Source organism: Salvelinus fontinalis, chromosome 8, assembly GCF_029448725.1.
Source record: "Salvelinus fontinalis isolate EN_2023a chromosome 8, ASM2944872v1, whole genome shotgun sequence".
Lineage (NCBI taxonomy): Eukaryota > Metazoa > Chordata > Actinopteri > Salmoniformes > Salmonidae > Salvelinus > Salvelinus fontinalis.
This window is the reverse complement of record NC_074672.1, coordinates 17,356,295-17,377,230: the sequence shown is the minus strand read 5'-3', so window position 1 is coordinate 17,377,230 and position 20,936 is coordinate 17,356,295. Positions and strand designations below refer to the sequence as shown.

General features: G+C 44.6%; 1 protein-coding gene across 1 annotated transcript; it reads right to left on the bottom strand.

The window, feature by feature from the left end:
* Positions 1 to 10,583: 10,583 nt before the first annotated feature.
* On the bottom strand, positions 10,584 to 14,540 carry LOC129860313 (EMILIN-3-like). Its single transcript, XM_055930636.1, has 4 exons — positions 14,318 to 14,540; positions 13,969 to 14,088; positions 13,006 to 13,682; positions 10,584 to 12,771 (listed from the first exon to the last, which is right to left on the bottom strand). The coding sequence occupies exons 1-4, from the start codon at positions 14,470 to 14,472 to the stop codon at positions 10,790 to 10,792; spliced, it is 2,934 nt and encodes a 977-aa protein (XP_055786611.1). The 5' UTR covers positions 14,473 to 14,540; the 3' UTR covers positions 10,584 to 10,789.
* Between the last annotated feature and the right edge of the window lie 6,396 nt (positions 14,541 to 20,936).

The window sequence follows — 20,936 nt, the reverse complement described above, 5'->3', positions numbered from 1 at the left end:
AGCCAATCAGTCAGCATTCAGTGCTCAAACCACCCAGTTTATAATATGGTCTAAATAATGTTGTGTTACTATATTTATATACTATAGTAGTCGCTGTATTGTTTTTGTGGACTTTACTGTAGAATACACTGTAGTGTTTTTGCGGACATTACTGTAATACACTATAGACGGGTTGGTTGTTTAGCAACAAAACCGACGCATGCGCAAATATGGGGCAAAATTGACTGGGTTGGCTTAGATCAGGTATTCCCAGGGGGTTTGTGTACCCCAGTTTTTGTATTCACATTTTCAAACAGTCCATTTATATTATCCAACAGGGATATACATTTGGGTGAGGTTTTTTTCTCGCCTGAGTAGCCTCGTTTCACTGCCAAAAATAAAATTAAACCATCTAGTGTTTAGCGAAATAACAACACAATATCAAATACAGGTAGCCTAGTCAAATAATTTTGGACACAACAGTAAAAATGGTTAACTTTGTTAAAGCAATGCCCCTGAACTCTCGTCTATTTTATGCATTATGCAATGATATGGGCAGCGACCATGTAACGCTTTTACAACATACAGAGGTTATCTGGTTATCAAGGGGAAAAGTATTGACATGTTTTTTTTAATTGAGAGACGAGCTTAAAGTTTTCTTTACTGACCATTTTCACTTGTCTGATCGCTTGCATGATGACGAGTTTCTCACATGACAGGCCTATCTGGGTGATGTTTTTACTCCCCCGAATGATCTGAATCTTGGATTATAGGGACTCTCCGCAACCATATTCAATGTGCGGGACAAAATTGAGGCTATGATTAAGAAGTTGGAGCTCTTCTCTGTCTGCATTAACAAGGACAACACATGTCTTTCCATCATTGTATGATTTTTTGTGTGCAAATGAACTCAAGCTTACGGACAATGTCAAATGTGATATAACGAAGCACCTGAGTGAGTTGGGTGCGCAATTACACAGGTACTTTCACGAAAGAGATGACACAAACAACTGGATTCATTATCCCTTTCATGCCCTGCCTCCAGTCCACTTACCGATATCTGAACAAGAGGGCCTCATCGAAATTGCAACAAGCGGTTCTGTGAAAATTTAATTCAATCAGAAGCCACTGCCAGATTTCTGGATTGGGCTGCGCTCAGAGTATCCTGCCTTTGCAAATCGTGCTGTTAAGACACTGATGCTCTTTGCAACCACATACCTATGTGAGAGTGGATTCTCGGCCCTCACAAGCATGAAAACTAAATACAGGCACAGACTGTGTGGAAAATGATTTAAAACTGAGACTCTCCAATACAACCCAACATTGCAGAGTTATGTGCATCCTTTCAAGCACACCCTTCTCATTAACCTGTGGTGAGTTATTCACCCTTTTAAATGAACAAATAAGGTTTTATATGTAAGATAGTTAAATAAAGAGCAAAATGATTATATTATTTGTGCTCTGGTCCTATAAGAGCTCTTTGTCACTTTCCATGAGCCAAACTCACACTCATTCTTATGTTTAATAAATGCATTGTATAATGTGTGTGGCAGGCTTACAATGATGTCAAAAAAACATTTGAGTGCACTGACCCTGGTGCTAGAGGTGGTACAGGACTATAAAAAGTGTTGAAGGGGTGCGGGACTATAACAAGTTTGGGAACCCCTGGCTTAGATAAAGTATAATTAGTCTCCAATATTTATTGAAAACAAAATGTGCACAATGAGTACTTGTATCTCAAATACATAGCTAGCTAGCGATTTTTGTTGTTGCCATAAAATGTTCTGGAATGCGCTGTACTGAACAACCAGTTGAAAAACAGGGAGGGGTTGTGGGAACGCTGTCGGCATGGCCACTGCACTTTAAATACATCAATCATTGCTTCAAGCCACACCCACCAAACGGGAGCAAACGTACCTCAAAGTCTGTTCAAGAACTTACAAGAATGTTTTGGGGATAACATGTTGTTCAGTACAAACCGTTCTGCAATGTAGTAAACGTTCAAGCGAACTGAACGCACCTATAAAGCTAGCTGAAACGAGCCACCGACGATTCCCCACATGGCAGCTTCTTGTCACGGACTTACTGTAATATTCTCTGTAGTGTTTTTGCAGTTGTGACTGTAGTATACTATAGACTAGTGTTTTTGCAGACTTTACTGTAGTATTCACTGTAGTGTTTTTGCAGACATGACTATATTTAATAACACCTGCCTACTAGGGTTAGCTAAAATGGCACAACTACCTGACCAAACCTTAAAAATATACAATTTCATTACCCATGTAACATTTAAACATTACAGATTCTAGGCCCATTAAATAGGAAACCATACAGTGGCAGATATAAAGAACAAGCAAAGTTTAAAACTTAGAGGATTTGGTTGGCTTGTTTGACACAGATAAACACACATTAACAAGAGTACGCCAAAATGACTTCTTACATCTGTTGCTTCCTCTAGATTCTTTTTGAAATACAGGGCTTTCATAGAGATTCAGCTGACCAAGTTCACAAGATGACATTAAACATTGACAAACAATACTGTACTTCTGATGGTAGAAAAAAAAGTGAATTGCATTTACATAAATATATATTTAAAAAAAAATACAAAATGTCTACATATTGGAGGGCTTCCAATAAACTGCTTGGACCTCAAACCAGCAAAGCCTCTCCAAACAAACCTGCGGAAAGCAAAGAGGACATTATTGCAGCGGCTTTACATAATGGATATCTTGAATATTGTCACATGAATAAACTCACCGATGGTCAAACTCAACACATACCATTCAGAACAATCGACCACACCCCAAACATTTCTCATTGAAATAAACCAACAGCAACAACGCCGTACAGCAAATATACAAAGGACCTTCCAGGTACAAAGCTCTCTCCTGAACTATTAAAAAAAATATATATATATTTCACCTTTATATAACCAGGTAGGCTAGTTGAGAACAAGTTCTCATTTGCAACTGCGACCTGGCCAAGATAAAGCAAAGCAGTTTGACACATACAACAACACAGAGTTACACATGGAATAAACAAACATACAATCAATAATACAGTAGAAAAATCTATAAACAGCATGTGCAAATGAGGTAGAACAAGAGAGGTAAGGCAATAAATAGGCCATGGTGGCGAAGTAATTACAATATAGCAATTAAAAACTGGAATGGTAGGGTGTGCAGAAGATGAATGTGCAAGTAGAGATACTGGGGTGCAAAGGAGCAAGTTAAATAAATAAATACAGTATGGGGATGAGGTAGATTGGATGGGCTATTTACAGATGAGCTATGTACAGGTGCAGTGATCTGTGAGTTGCTCTGACAGCTGGTGCTTAAAGCTAGTGAGGGAGATATGAGTCACCAGCTTCAGAGATTTTTGCAGTTCGTTCCAGTAATTGGCAGCAGAGAACTGTAAGGATCGGCGGCCAAAGGAAGAATTGGCATTGGGGGTGACCAGTGAGATATACCTGCTGGAGCGCGTGCTACGGGTGGGTGCTGCTATGGTGACCAGTGAGCTGAGATAAGGCGGGGCTTTACCTAGCAGAGACTTGTAGATGACCTGGAGCCAGTGGGTTTGGCGATGAGTATGAAGCAAGGGCCAGCCAACGAGAGCATACAGGTCGCAGTGGTGGGTAGTATATGGGGCTTTGGTGACAAAGCGGATGGCACTGTGATAGATTGCATCCAATTTGTTGAGTAGAGTGTTGGAGGCTATTTTGTAAATGACATCGCCAAAGTCGAGGATCGGTAGGATGGTCAGTTTTACGAGGGTATGTTTGGCAGCATGAGTGAAGGATGCTTTGTTGCGAAATAGGAAGCCGATTCTAGATTTAATTTTGGATTGGAGATGTTTAATGTGAGTCTGGAAGGAGCGTTTACACTCTAACCAGACACCTAGGTATTTGTAGTTGTCCACATATTCTAAGTCAGAACGTCCAGAGTAGTGATGCTGGACGGGCGAGCAGGTGCGGGCAGTGAACGGTTGAAGAGCATGCATTTAGTTTTACTTGCATTTAAGAGCAGTTGGAGGCTATGGAAGGAGAGTTGTATGGCATTGAAGCTCATCTGGAGGTTAGTTAACACAGTGTCCAAAGAAGGGACAGAAGTATACAGAATGGTGTCGTCTGCGTAGAGGTGGATCAGGAGAAGAAAAGAGAAGAGAAGAGAGAAGAAGAGAAGAGAGAAGAGAGAAGAGAGTCGGCCCGAGAATTGAACCCTGTGGCACCCCCATAGAGACTGCCAGAGGTCCGGACAACAGGCCCTCCGATTTGACATACTGAATGAACTCTATCGGAGAAGTAGTTGGTGAACCAAGCGAGGCAATCATTTGAGAAACCAAGGCTGTTGAGTCTGCCAATAAGAATGTTGTGATTGACAGAGTCGAAAGCCTTGGCCAGGTCGATGAATACGGCTGCACAGTAATTTCTCTTATCGATGGCGGTTATAATATTGTTTAGGACCTTGAGCGTGGCTGAGGTGCACCCATGACCAGCTCTGAAACCAGATTGCATAGCGGAGAAGGTATGGTGAGATTCGAAATGGTCGGTAATCTGTTTGTTAACTTGGCTTTTAAAGACCTTAGAAAGGCAGGGAAGAATAGATATAGGTCTGTAGCAGTTTGGGTCAAGAGTGTCTCCCCCTTTGAAGAGGGGGATGACCACGTCAGCTTTCCAATCTATGGGAATCTCAGACCATATGAAAGAGAGGTTGAACAGGCTAGTAATAGGGGTTGCAACAATTTCGGCAGATCATTTTAGAAAGAGAGGGTCCAGATTGCCTAGCCCGGCTGATTTGTAGGGTTCCAGATTTTTCAGCTCTTTCAGAACATCAGCTATCTGGATTTGGGTGAAGGAGAAGTGGGGGAGGTTTGGGCGAGTTGCTGTGGGGAGCGCAGGACTGTTGACCGGGTTAGGGGTAGCCAGGTGGAAAGCATGGCCAGCCGTAGAAAAATGCTTATTGAAATTCTCAATTATTGTGTATTTATCTGTGGGGGGGGGGGGGGGGGGGGGGGGGGGCTCTTATTCTCCATGGACTTTACAGTGTCCCAGAACTTTTTTGAGTTGGTACTTCAGGATGCAAATTTCTGTTTGAAAAAGCTAGCCTTAGCTTTCATAACTGCCTGTGTATATTGGTTCCTAACTTCCCTGAAAAGTTACATATCACGGGGGCTATTCGATGCTAATGCAGAACGCCACAGGATGTTTTTGTGCTGGTTAAGGGCAGACAAGTCTGGAGTGAACCAAGGGCTATATCTATTCCTGGTTCAATTTTTTTTGAATGGAGCATGCTTATTTAAGATGGTGAGGAAGGCACTTTTAAAGAATAACCAGGCATCCTCTACTGACGGGATGAGGTCAATTTCATTCCAGGATACCCCAGCCAGGTCGATTAGAAAGGCCTGTTCGCTGAAGTGTTTTAGGGAGCGTTTGACAGTGATGAGGGGTGGTCGTTTGATCGCAGACCCATTACGGATGCAGGCAATGAGGCAGTGATTGCTGAGATCTTGGTTGAAAACAGCAGAGGTGTATTTGGAGGGTGAGTTAGTTAGGATGATATCTACGAGGGTGCCCGTGTTTACAGATTTGGGGTTGTACCTGGCAGGTTCATTGATCATTTGTGTGAGATTGAGGGCATCAAGCTTAGATTGTAGGATGGCCGGGGTGTTAAGCATGTCCCAGTTTAGGTCACCTAGCAGCACAAGCTCAGTAGATAGATGGGGGGAAATCAATTCACATATGATGTCCAGGGCACAGCTGGGGGCAGAGGGAGGACTATAGCAAGCGACAACGGTGAGAGACTTGTATCTGGAAAGGTGCATTTTTAGAAGTAGAAGCTTGAATTGTTTTGGTACAGACCTTGATAGTAAGACAGAATTCTGCAGCCTATCTCTGCAGTAGATTGCAACGCCGCCCCCTTTGGCAGTTCTATCTTGGCGGAAAATATTATAGTTATGGATGGAAATTTCAGGGTTTTTGGTGGTTTTCCTAAGCCAGGATTCAGACACAGCTAAGACATCCGGGTTGGCAGAATGTGCTAAAGCAGTGAATAAAGCAAACTTAGGGAGTAGGCTTCTAATGTTAACATGCATGAAACCAAGGCTTTTACGATTACAGAAGTCAACAAATGAGAGCACCTGGGGAGTAGGAGTGGAGCTAGGCACTGCAGGTCTTGGATTAACCTCTACATCACCAGAGGAACAGAGGAGAAGTAGGATAAGAGTACGGCTAAAGGCTATAAGAACTGGCCGTCTAGCACGTTCGGAACAGAGAGTAAAAGGAGCAGGTTTCTGGGCATTCAAGGCATAATGTACAGACAAGGGTATGGTAGGAAGAGAGTACATTGGAGGTAAACCTAGGCATTGAGTAATGATGAGAGAGATATAGTCTCTAGAGACGTTTAAACCAGGTGATGTCGTCGCATATGTGGGAGGTGGAACAACATGGTTGGTTAAGGCATATTGAGCAGGGCTAGAGGCTCTACAGTGAAATAAGACAGTAATCACTAACCAGGACAGTAATGGACAAGGCATATTGATATTAAGAAAGGCATGTGCAGCCAAGTGAATCGTATTGGTCCAGTGAGTGGTTGGGCTGGCTGGGGACACGGCGATTCAGACAGTTAGCAGGCCAGGGCTAGCAAGTTAGCAGGAGGTCCTTAGAGGGACGTTGCGATGGGGGAAAGTCTGTTTTTGTCTCCTCATGCGGTGACGTCGATAGACAAGTCGTGGAATTAGTAGGGTTCCAAGTAGCAGAGGGGTCCAAGTCCAATTGGCAAAATGGGTATAGTGGTCCAAGAAACTCGCCGATGGATCAGCTAACAGTCCAATATACTCTAGATAGCTAGCATGCCGTGGTTAGCAGAATGGGCCTTCAGGGGATGTCGCGCCTGAGGAGCCTGTTGGAATCCTCGGGCAGATTATTTCGGTATTCCAGTCAAGGATCGGTGGGGTTCCATGCCACATACCGTGGTCCGGATATTGTAGCCGAGGAGTGGGCTTCAGGAGTAGCCCAGGAGCCCTCGCCGGGAGAAGGGCATAGCATGGGCTAGCTCCGGGCTAAGTGGTGCTTGCTCCAGGACGGAAACCTTAGCCAGGAGTAGTCAACCTGGGTTGCGGTTAGCTAGCTTCGATGGTCCAGATGAAAAGGTTTAGAGTTTGCGGTAGGAATCCGGGGATGTGGAGAGAAAAATAGGTCCGGTATGCTCTGGTTTGAAACGCGTTGTACGAACTGGCGAGAGCTTTCCAAGCTGAAGGTTAGCTGATGACCGCTAGCAGTGGTAACTACTACTTCTTCTGTGGAGTTTAATGGCGGTTGGCATCCAAAATGTTGCATTACTGCCCCAAACTGAACTATAGTATAAATCCATTAAACTTCATAATACAAAAAGGGGAAACAGGGGGGGGGGGGGACACAATTAAAATTACCCTACCAACTAACCCTACACTCATTAATAACCCACCACTACTTCCACTACTTATCTGATACTTCCACTACTTATCTGACCCTATCTGATACTACCCCAGGCTAATGACCTGAGAGGACAGGACACTACCACTCAACACACCTTGAAGTCATATCTCATATACCCAACTCCTTCTCTGCAGCTGCCACCACATCCATGTTCTGCCTTACGTTTCATCTCTGCAGTACCATTGATAACCATTGCTATGAACACTAAGAAGCCAACCTTATGAAAACATATCACTCATTGGCCTTGCCCTCTGTTCTGGCACAGATCTACTATTCACAGGGATCCTCTCAGAATCCCTCACCCTTCATCCACCCTCCACTATCTTCTTCACTGCCTCAGCATACAACATCTTCTGCACTACTCTCCTTGGCCACCTCAACCTGCCACTCTCGCACTGGCCACTCTCGCACCCACAACAACACGAGCACCCCTATAGTTTCTCACCTGAACATGGCCAAGGGGTGCTTTTATACATATCCTGCATGTCCTCCCCTAATAAGGGTGCCCAGGGGAAACGCTAACCAAAACTTTGGTTCCTAGCCTGCCACACAATATTGTTCAGTTACAAGATTGTAGCTGATTGATGTTTAGGTGAGGGTTATGGTGATGCCCATCTACTGTGGGATTCCAGTTAAAAAGCAGGCAGAGATGCAGTTCAGTTTAAGAGTCTTTATAGACTCAGGAAATGGAGATGATACATGGCAGGGAATGACTGACAATTGTTGACATGAGACTCTTGTCTTGAATTGAGACTTGGTTGGCTTTGCATGGAGTATGGTTCATCATAAAGGAGACAGAAAGGTGCAAATAATAACTGTTAATAACAGCAATGAGCATGCATAATTAATCAGCTGTTAATGGCAATAATCAATGACAATATGCGAATGAAATAAGCATAAATATAGCAGCAGTTAATAATGAATGGCCAGAAAGGGGGTGCAGTAGCCTGTGGCATGGTAGACCGAAACTATAGCAGGCTAATTTAATGGTTACATAGCATAGCATGGCAAGCAAACAATATAAAGCTAACAGAAGTAGCAAGCATAGCCATAAAGGAGGCCTAGTTAGCATAACAAAGGCAATGCACAAAAAATGCAACAATTATTAATGTGGCCATTAACACTAGAAGTACCAAAGAGAACAGGTCAATAGACTCAAAATAGCTATTTGACTGATCCGCTAGAATTTTGCAGCCATCCGATTTTATAAGATAAAAGGTTTGTACTCACATTTTAATGACACATACTGGTTGTTGTTCATGAGAGTTGTTTGTCGTGCTCAACTACTCAGCTCTGTCTGGGTGAAAGGCCCAGTTTGAACCTGCCCATATAAATACCTTGTAGAGTCCATGCCCCAACTAATTGAGGCTGTTCTGAGGACAAAAGGACGGTGTTCCTAATGTTTTGTACACTCTGTGTATACTACGGTCATGTCCACAAAAACCCTTCAGTGAATACTATAGTATACTATAGTCATGTCGGCAAAAACACTACAGTGATTACCACAGTAAAGTCTGCAAAAACACTAGTGACAATAGACAATAGTATAATGTAGTATATTTTTTCATGTGGGGAGCCCTGATGCTATCAAAATTAGGCTTCTACTAGTTTTTAGTTCTTGTCTTTTTTTATTTTAATCAGTTACTGAATTATATGATCCAGGAAGCCTAGTGAGTGTGCTGCACTCTCCGACCACTTGTGACAATAATGGTCAATTAAGTGTAGGTTAAATGAAAAACAGCAGGACTGCAACCTGCACAGCCATGTTCTGTTGGAGTCAAGCGGAGACGTGAGAGCTGTGCATTTCAAGATGGCGCCTTGCTCAGACAACATTTATCTCCAATGTAATGGATTTTCTGTCATGCGGCTCCCTTTCTGACCATCCCGTTCCCGAGACATAAGAACGTTTGATGGAAAGGGATATTCCTATCGCTAAGCCTGAGCGCATTGTTAATGAGAAGATTTGAGGTTGTCTTGTTTGTCCTGAGGAGAAATACAACTGAGTTGATTAGGAGAGATATGATTATAGGATGGATTTGTTTTGGTGTGCTGCTGATTTAAAGGGAGGAAGTGGATGGTAAGGAGGCGGTGCTTAAAAGAGTGTTCTGAAGGTGATAACGTGTGACAGGGCCCACTGGATACAACCAACCGCAGTGCTGTGTGTTGGTGTGTGTGCATGCAGATGACTATCCTTCAGCATCCAATCTTGCCTCCTACATTTCGTGTCTTTTTTTTTTCTCCTTCTCTCCCTCCCAGGCAATGCATTACTATACACCACCATTCTCCACATCTGTGGCCAAAACACTTTCACATAACCGCAGTTCATCTCACACAAATCAGTAATTTTAATGGTGGGATGTCAGATGGGAAACAGGAACTGACAGGGGAGGGTTAGTAGGAAGGTCACCTATGGGCTGTCATAAGGACCCATCAGAGATGGGTGCTTTGGGAACAGAGACAGTCAACAGTCTCGGTGTCGAGTGTCTGTCTAGTCCTCACCCTGATGATGCTTTTAGGTTCCTTTGATATGTCTGATTTGCATTCAGGAGCATCATGCACCACATTTTGACGAGGGGTACTGAATGGCCAAATTCAATATCTTGATTGAATAATCAATTCTGTCTAAGCAAAACTACATATTTTATTTCATGTTTTACAAATGGATGAAATTGAAGGTGCAAGTGACCCTTCAGTATCAATGGACTTGGCCAATATGTGTAATAAGACAGACAGACTGATTTGTCAAAGCTCAGTATTTTCTTGAATCTGCACACAGATGCTTCTCAATGGGTAGTGACAGAGTAATCTGTCTCTCTGTTGCCCTCTGGTGGCTTTAGATGTGACCTAATGTCATACTTTTGCCATTGTGTTCACTCACTGATGGATTTAAGTACATATTTTTATTTACTGTTGTCAAATTGATACTTTTATTCTTACAAGTATATACATTTCAGGCCATAGAGCAACAGTGACATAATGCCTCTTTATTATACAAACAATACTTTAACAGCAAGAGGAATGCAGGTCACAAAGAACTGTAATGTTTTATAAAAATGTAAAATACAAAAGGTGATAATCATACAAAATAAAAATGTAGTATCTTGGATACCTGTAAACTCAAAGGCCTACTAAAGAACAGCAATAAAAAAAATCAAGTGTAAACATTTTGCTAAACAAAACTCAACACAATTAGAAATTCTCTATGGGGATCGCCAGTGGGATGAAACATTACCCTTTTGTTTCTACCACCACCAGCCCTCTGGGGCTCAAGATAATGGTCCATTATCATTCCGTACAGAACACTGGCCTCCCTCTTACAGTAAATGGTTTCATGACAGGTTACTGGTCTCCTCTTAACTGTTCTGGCTCTACGAGGAATAGGCTCTGCTGGGTGGGCTCTGCCTTCGACGTGCAGTTCCTGAGTTCCTGTCTTAGCTCAGACAGTTGGTGAGCGTGATTAGTGAGGGTGCTGTTGACCTGGGAGAGGTACACATCTGACTGCCTCTCCAACTCTGCCCTGATCCTCTCCAGATCCTCGGCCAAGTGACTGAAGCCTTTACACTGGCCCTCCATGCTGGCCAAGCGCCCCCCCACCTCCACCACCTCCTTCTGGACTCCCAGCGCAGTGGAGCGGCAGCCCTTTACCTCCCCAGCCAGCCGCCTCCTCAGCTCCTGGAGCTCTCCTTTTAGCCGGGTCAGCCTCCTCTCTCCCGCCCCCAGCATGGAGGCCTGGCGCCCCACCAGCTGCACCACGCCCTTCACCTGCTGGGCCAGGCGCTCCTCCCGCTCCTGCCATGTGGTGTTGGCGTGCCCCACATCCCGGACCACTGACACTACAGACTCCTTCAGGCCTTTCAAGATGCGGTTCACGGAGCGGACGTTGAATTTAAGCAGCATGATTTCACCCTGGACTGAGCTCCCCTCTCCCTCCCGGTGGTCTTCCCTCTGGGACAGTCTGGTCAGGAGGCTCTGCAGGGTGAGATTAACACTGTTCAGACGGTCAGCCTGCACATCCAGGAGACCCTTCAACTCTCCTCCTCCTTTCTTGTCCTCCTCCACCACATGAGTGTTCAATGTGGCTGTGACTCCCTGGTGGATGGGCTGAGAGGAGGACATGCAGAGGAGTTCCAAGCCACGCAGCTGTTTCTGCACACTGTCCACATCCAGCTCCAGCCTTCTCCTGAGGGACTCCAGCTTTGTCTCCAGCGTGGACACGACGTGGCCCTCAATCAGGGCAGGGGCTGTAGCGTTCCCCAGCTCCTCCACAGCCGTCAGAAGACGACCCTCCAGAGCCTTCAGCTTCCCCTCCAGACGGGCCTCCAGGCCACCTGGCCCCATCTCTCCCTCTAAGCTGCTACTCTGGACCCCGCCACTACCACTGCTCCCACTTCTGCCACCCTTGACCTTTCCACTCCCTGTCAGGTTGAGCTTAGCCTCCACATACCCCAGACGGCCCTCCAGCATGCCCTCTACATGGGCCTTGTGCCCACCCAACTCCACCCTCAAGTGCTCCTGGGACTGGTTGAGGACTGACACTGACTGTTCCAGCATATGCACCCTCTCAGCCAGGCCAGTGACTGTACCACAGCATCCCTCTGTCAGGTCATGTCCCTGAATCTGAGCCTGCACATGTCCCAGCTCCTTCCTCAGTCCCGTTGCGCTGCCCTCCAGGGCCTGCTCCATCTGTTCCTGCCTCTCCTGCTGCTCTCTGTGGCACTGCCGCCTCACCTCCCCGGCATTCTCTTCACAGCGGCTCTCAGCACTCTCCACGCGCTTCTCAAACCCATCGATGATCTCTGTCCGGGCCCCACCCAACTTGACGTCCACTAGATCCTCCATGGCCCTCTGGGTGTCTCTCAATGGGGTCCCTGTTAAGCTAGCCATCCCTCCTGACATCTTCTTCAGTGTGCCGTCGTGCTTGATAACCGTGCCTCTCAGCTCCTCCAGCTCAGCGGCCTTTGCCTGCAGCTCAACCCGGAGCTCCTCCACCCTTCCCGTCAGCTCGCCCAGCCCTGGGAACGCCTGGCCCCCATCCAGGCCCCCATCCAGGCCCTCTGCATCAGGGTTCCCTCCTGGGATGTCTGCAAAGCCTACAATGGAGTGGGGGGAGGAGGACAGAGCGGGGACAGGGCCTGGTGATGCAGACAGAAGGGCGGAGAGCATCCTGCTGGCGTCCTCACGTAGTGAGGCACGCAGGCTGTCCTCCAGACCGTTCACTGTCCCACTAAGAGTCTCCAGACCCCGGGATAGACGCCGCATGTCCTCCTCCATCCGATCCAGACGCTCTGCAGACTCACTGCCCACCGTGTCTAGAGCCTGGCCTACAGCGGAGAGAAGAGTGTTACATACACAATCATACATCAGAGAGATCGAGAGAGTAAATGTAATGTAACATAAGTGTTCATTTTAAGGAGTATTTGTCTTCATAAAGTATTTGAAGAATGTTGCCAAAATCAATGGAGTTTCTGGACATTTATGGTAAGAATCTTATGTACATGTAATATTCATGATGTGCAGCAGTACTGAAAATGCATTGGAATAGCACTCTGCCTCACCATCGATTTCTTGGCTGCCAGCAGGGGGGGCTGTTTCTTCAGCAACGGGCTCCAGCTCTGAGTGATCTGTGTGGTATGGCTGATCAGGTTGGTCTAGTCCAGGTTGCTGCTGATGGTCTGGCTCTAGATCAGATTCAGGTTGGTGGTGGTCTGGCCCCTGGTGGTCTGGTTCCTCATGGTGGTCTGGTTCAGGTTTATGTTGGTCTGGCTTGTGGTGATCTGGATCTGAGTGATGGTCTGGTCCAGGCTCGTGGTGGTCTGGCTTTCGGTGGTGCTGTGGCACAGAAGGGTAACGCTCAAAGGAGGACACTGGGTAGGAGGGGTGGGTCATAGGAGGTCCAAAGTGACGTATAGGGTAGGACTTGCTGGGATGAGGACCTTTTGCTTTCATGGGGTAAGACTTCATAGGAGGAGGTCCCTTCATGGGAGGGTCCTTGGCAAGCATTGGGTAAGATTTCATGGGAGGAGGGCCCTTGGTCTGACTCCAGGGATTTCCTTTAATTGGTGGGCCCTTGAATGGTGAGCCCTTGAATGGAGGCATCGCCTTAATTGGGTGGTTGTAGGCTGGGGGTCCCTCCATGCAGCCAGAGCCAGAGTAGCCTGGACAGCAACGCCATTCCAGTTCAGTGAGAGTCTTATGGGCAACTTTATAGACTGGCTTGTACATCAGACGGTACCTGTGGGTTGATGGGAAAAAATATATAAAACATGACTCAAGAAACTGCGTAAGGTGATGTCTGTGAACAGCAGAAGGAAAATGGCAGTACTGTTTTCATAACCTTTTCATATAGTAATAGCAGCAGAAACAATAATAGCGGTTGTTTTTACAGCAGTTATACACATAGTAGCCATGGTATTGGTAGGCGGTAGTAGAAGCAGCAACAACAGTAGCAATGTCAAAGGCAGTAGGTTTGTTTGTAGAACTATTAGGAATAGTTGTCTCATGCAGTATGGATCACTCACATGAGGGTTGAACACTTCTGACCCCAGGCACACTTGTTGTACTCAGCCTTGACATAGGGTGTTACACCATTCTGCATGGTGAATGACATAGTCTTCTCAACCACATAGGCACAGTGGTTTCTGTCAGAGGGAGGATGATGGGGAAAAAGACATCAGATAACAGTCTTAAAAATGTATTTTATACCTAAAAACAAACTTACAACATTTCTAACTGGCTTGAGAAAACTAAGCGAAAGAAAATTGACCAGGACAACCGATAATCAACTACAGTATGCACTGAATACTGAGTCAATCTATAGTCAGCCCCCTCTGCCCAGTATAGCCCAGTATAGTGCGAGTGAGTACTCACTTGTGCCTGCTGGTGGGCTTCCCATGGACAAGGTGGTGAGGATTGGGTCCAGCTTTGTAGAGGTTGGACTGGTGGGGTCTGTAGGATTTGGCATCAACCAGTGACAGAGTGACTGACAGGAGGAGAATGGGATGTAAAGCCACCACAATGTGCATCGTTACTCCCACTCAAGGAAAGGTAGATGAAAAATAAAATAAACTGCTGACAGATAGAATGGCAGTGTAGTTTCTAAAGAAAAAGTAAGTCTGCCTTACAGGCAAGTTTTAAGTTCAGCTTGAGGGAAATCATAAAACTTGAATCCTCAGAGGTGACAGACGTAAAAAGGATGTATAATTCAGATATAGCATCTCACTAAAAACACCTCATAGAACTAGAAAACGGTCAGTTCTAAAGCAAAGACTTCATGCTGAGTAACCAAAATCCATAGATGAGAAGCTGACATGGAAAAAAGTTGTCAGAGAAAGAGTTCTTCAGCACTTAGGAAAAGCCAAGTGCAAGTCTGTCAGTTGGTACGGCCCTGGTGCAGTCTGTAGCTACGGGTGTGGTGGACTCTCTGTCGGGGTGACAACAGTCTACTGTGAGCTGACAGGGCGGCTGCCGGGCCCTAATAGGGGGCACCCCCTGCATTTATTTGCATATCCCCCTCCCACACTGCCTTCCTGAAAGTAACACAAGTATGAGACTAGAGGGAGAGGGCCCAGTCCTCTATTCCTTCATATGTGTCAATGCACATTAATACTATATAATAGTTCTACCATGAATAGGCCTAGCTAGGGCCTCTACCATCACCAACATTACTCTGGCTGCGGCTTCTTATTCAACTTCCTCATGCAGGGATGGACAAATGGCTTTTGAAGGAATGCAGGATAGTAACAGTATCCCTTATCCAACATACACAAATTCAGTACCTACTGTCTCCCTATCGAAATGATGACAGGGCAATATCTATTTCTGGAAGCCATTACATGTGGGTTATTCTCTAGCTGATCGGACCTTAGCCATAATGAACCATGGGTCATGTCTAAAAGTTAGGTTTTCCCATGCAGTAAAAGGTCATCTGAGGTGACAGTCAGGGTCACAGAATTACATCAAACACGTTATTTAATGTCTCTCTATGGTCAGGGTTATGTGGGTTATGCCTCTGAATTTGAGCCCACTGCTAAGGGGACATCAGGACAAACTTACATAAGCAATAAGTCATTTCTCTGTTCAGATAAAGACAGCACATTTGCAAAACAAACGGCTCCTGATAGAAATGAAGCTTGGCAGTTGTCACTTCCCTGCTCTGTCCACTTCATACGATTCACAGGGTAGATATATTCTATCCACCACTGAACAAACCTATGAGAAATAGCTACTGCTACATTATATCTGTTACACAGCTGGACTCTCACCCCACTCTCACACACACCCCACCCAGACCTAACAGCTAACCACCTGGACCAACCAGGAACAAATACAAACAAATAGCCTGTGTTGAAACACACCCACCCTTCCCAGTACCTCCTCCCCCAGTAAACCAACACGCTGAATCCCAACATGTCTTTGTTCAGCAGGGCAGTGCTCAGTGAGGTTGGCTGGTTAGTAATTATATCATAGGGGGAATTGAGGCCTACAAGCCATCAGTTAAAGTACATATACATTTTCAATAACCCATGTCCTTAAATCTATTTGTATAGTGTTGCTAGCTTGCTCGTAGAGAAAGTGTGACTCATCAGGTAGGCTACATACATGTGAGGCGTGTGCCTGTCTTAGAGACATGTTATGGGTTAAAAATAGAAAATAGTGTAATTTTGCCCAGGACTCAAGCCCCTGAGTAGTGGCCACAAACCATATACCACAGAATGTTTAACTAAGAAGCTGGTGCAGATCACTAAACACAAAAGTACGTATACTGAATAAAAATATTAATGCAACATGTAACGTGTTGGTCCCATATACACAAAAAGCTTATTTCTCTCAAATTTCTGGCACAAATTTGTTTACTAGTGAACATTTCTCCTTTGCCAAGATAATCCATCCACTTGACAGGTGTGGCATATCAAGAAACTGATTAAACAGCATGATCATTGCACAGGTGCACCTTGTGCTGGTGACAATAAAAGGCCACTCTAAACTGTCCAGTTTTGTCATACAACAAAAGGCCACAGATGCATCAAGTTTGTCTCAAGTTTTGAGGGAGCATGTAACTGGCATGCTGACTGCAGGAATGTCCACCAGAACTGTTGCCAGAGAATGTAATATTAATTTCTCTACCATGTTTGGTAGTACATCCAACTGGCCTCACAGCCACAGACCACAGGTAACCAATTGGCTGATTTCCTTATATGAACTGTAACTCAGTGAAATCGTCCAAATTGTTGCATGTTGCGTTTTTCTATTTTTTGTTCAATATAACATGTACTAAATGTTACTTTGTGGTAATTTAGGTTAAAAGTATCCCATTTTGTTTGTGTATTTATAATGACGGTATATGGAAGAACCATGTTAACATACTGCAGTGGTCAGTTTCTCCCCAGAAATGATTTATCAACTGGACCTTGTTAGCCTGTCAGGAACAGGACTAACATTGTATCAATTATTTCTGAGCAGGCTTTTGATTAGCCCTCGTTTTTAAAGGGTAATTTCCTGTATCCTGTTTGTGCCTGGTCCCACCTTCTTTACCTGGGAACTCCCTGTCACGCGCTGATACAAAACAACAGAATTGTGTGTGTGTGTGTGTGTGTGTGAGCACAAATGTGGTGTATACGTGTTTCCAATCCCTTAGCTCTTAGCTACGCCACCATTTGATCTGTCAACAACAAGTCCTCATTGTGCCATAGGCAGGACTTGACATACTCTCAAACACAGGAGCAAGGCTTGGTCCTGGACTGGTAATGCAACACAAGCACACCATTATTCTAGTAGTTAGAGCAGGCCACTCCACCAGGAAGTGCACTGAATGACATCACAATGGAGCAGCTGTTCCAGGCTCTACTCCTCTACTCACCTGCCCATCGTAACTCTGATTTCAGATGTGGAATGTTCACATACCTATTATCACAACTGTTTTCTGAATAGGGTGAGGTGTAATTTACCTGCCACATGCTTTTCCGCACACAGCAAAGTGTTGAAGCCAAGCAGTGACTAGAAAGAATGGAGCATGTGAGATGGTGCACGTGTCCACATTTCTTTAATGTATGTGTCTCTGTCTGTGTCTCTGTCTGTTTACTATTGACACCAGATGTCTACATTCAGAGCCTGCCTGTGAATTATTTTAAGTCAGGTTTATGTTGTCTATGTTTGTTTCCCCAAGTCGGTGTGTCTAAAGAGGAGTGTGACATTGGGAGTGTTTAACTAGGAATCTGCCACTGTTCTGATCGCTGGGATATAGTGTCTGCTGGTCAGACTTTTCAAAGTTGCATTATTTTCAGGTGTGTGTGTGGTTTCCGATTGTATGTGGAAATGTACATGTTAAAGGTTACAAACGTTATCATCATCCGCAGTGTTATATCTCTCGTAGGGGTACCTGCCATCGCATCATCTAGCTCCGAGGATCTTCCCTCAGATGAGGTCATTCCCCAAACGACTTAATAAAATGTTATGCATTCTGTCTCGGTCTTTCATTCAGTCTGTACTAGACCGAACTTGCTTTTGAGTAGGCCTACTGACAGCCATGTGGAAAAACAAACAGGGATAATTGGTCACACCCCTCCATCAACCTAATGTGTTTCCTCTGCAGCTTCCTGAAGATTCTACTGCACCATCATACTTCCAAAGTGACAGTTCTTGTGGTTGTGTAAAGTATTATTGTCTATGTAAGATGGAACTTCATGTCTTTCACATGGTGTGTGTGTGGGGAGGTAGCCTATTTGACACATTCTTGTGGTATGTCGATAAACTATTGACGTAATACAAATGTTGATAAGACCACAGCTCATTTGATGGCCACATGGGAAGCAGTAGCTCGTGGCACACTTAACACCCATGTCAGAGGTTCAGTGTGTTTGTGTTAATCTGGTCTCATACCATGGCTCTGTAGTGTCTACACATCTGTAGACACAGTCCACACAAGACCTGCCTACACATACAGAACACCTCCTCAGTCCTCCTGGTCAATTGGAACAAGCCATTGTCATGAAATGTTCCATTTCATAGCAGGACCTGATGGGTGTGTAGCAGAGGAGGCTGGTGGGGGGAGGACAGCTCATTATAATGAGTGTACTGGTATCAAACCACATGGAAAACCAGATGTGTTTGATACCATGACATTTATTTCGTTCCAGGCATTGCTATGAGCCCATCCTCCCCATTTTTTTTTTTAAGTGCCACCACTGGTGTACTGTAGCAATGGGTGTTTTCTTCCATTTCCATACACAGTGAGAACCATGTTTGAGGCTGCCCCCTGGTGTAGCCTTCAGTGAAGTCCGTAGAGAGCAGCTTGATAGTGCCAGTGTATTCTTTCTTCTTTAGGGAGGAAAAAGTTTGCCCATACTCATTGTGTTGCTAAGCTTCTATTGGCTGAATAGCTTGCTAGTGGATGAGGGATTTTAATCATGTGCCCTTGAAATCTACCTATTGTTGGATAATGAATAATTCTCCACTGATACACCATGAGGGAAAAAAACTTTTTCTCAGCGGAACCTCGAACTTATTGTTAATTTTCTATGCGCTTTGATGTTCCCTCCAGCAGAAATGTTCTCATTCTAGGGGTTCCCTTTCATCTTTTAGCCCTCTAACGAGGCCAAATATGCCCATGCTAATATATCAGCCCCTATGTGCCCCCTAAAGTCTCTGCTGCTCCATAGATAGTTATGTTGTCATAGCAACAATGGTAGGCATACACCCCAGGAAGTGCCCATGCACTAGTAATTAGACCTAAAGGAATTGGCTGTTTGTTGTCACTGGGTCAGCATGTCCCACATGTGGTTTGTGGGACTGATTGATCCAGTATGTATTCTGGGATTTACCATCAAGTGCTGCAGCTGATCCAACCACCAGACATGATTGTATACCCAACTGTGAGAAAAAATTCTCATGATTTTTTTTGGTGTAACATGAAGCTTTGGTGTAACATGATCAAGCTATGAATGATTGTATACAATTGTATAGAAAATTACTGATTAATTCAACTCTTGACACTCAGCAGCCTATTGATGTGTCAAACTTCTCATTTACAGTAGGCTACCACTCCTTAAAGCCTTAGGTTTCCATGGTGCTGGGCTTGGGATTGGGCTTCTGCCCCAGATGTTTTTGGACCAGCCCAGAACCTTTTGAGTTCCCATAACCATACATAATGCTATGCAGTATTTAAACCAAATGTTTTTCCTGACAAATTTTGATGACAAAAATAAACAATACAATATATTGCACTAGGAAGTAGTAGGGTAATGCGCTAGGCAGTAGTAGGGTTGTCACTAGTTAACACAGCAACAAAGTCATAATTATGGTTAAACTCCGCCCATTTTGAAAATGTATCTTCTTAAAATCTGATTTTAAACCAAACCTTAAACACACTGGTAACCCTTCTTAACCCTACCCTTGAATTATGACAAAAAACTAATTTTGATTTGAGGGATTATGTAGTGGGGAAACCCTGTAGTAGGCATTGCGAGAAGCTCCTGAAGTGACGCGGTAGCTACTGTGATTAACCAAGATTTTACAATGCAGTGGACCGTTCACGTCCCCTACAACTATAGCACGCATTAGCTTTCCATCCAATTGGTTACGCATGAAGAAAATATGCGCATTTTCCCACGAGTTGTTTCCACCAAACGGACTTGTTGGAGATAATCAGCGCGTGACGAAGTAGTGCAAACAAAAAAGTGTTCATGGACTACATAAAAAGTTACATTTGTTTCCATTGCATTTTCAACTGTACAGATAGTTTTGTCACAAACTGTTGCTTTTAAATGACAAATGTGCCTACTCTGGTCTTGGCACATGCACGCTAGCCAACACCTCGCAGATACAGTGGGGGTAGGCTGTGTGGTTAGACTAGTCTACATGATTACATTTTTATGGATAATATTTACATTTGTCAAACCGCAGTCAATCATCACGTCACCAGAATTTAGACCCTCGATATTTATTGGAAAGGAGCATCAATATCACCGTGCACTTTCACCACCCTGTGCAGTTCATCATTTATGTAATCTGTAGCCTAATACACTGCATGGTTTCCGGAGTCGTAGTGGGAGGACCATACATGTCATCTCGTGACTCCAAGTTTACTTCAATATGATGGTTGTTATATCAATATTTGCGCATAAAGGCGTTTCCACCGGCTTTTCTCCCATAATTTTATCGAAACAAAAAGATCCCACCATGTCGAACGAACAAATGATCTGTCAGCATTTATAAAATTGTACCGAAACTTCCTTTCATCACAGCTTTCTGATATATTTTTTTATATGGTATGACTTTACTCGCATAAAAACTGTGGCTGGAATCATTCAGCAAAACGCCTGTCATTCAGTCAGTCTGCAGTTTAGCACAGCACAGAGCAAATAAGGATATTCTGAGCTTCTCAGGTTGAGCAGGCAGCAGTGAATGAGGTGGAAAGGGCAGAATAGCCAGAAAGTAAAAGTGCAGCAGCAGAGTTAGCCACAGGTTTGTGCAGGGTTAGTGGTAGCTAACT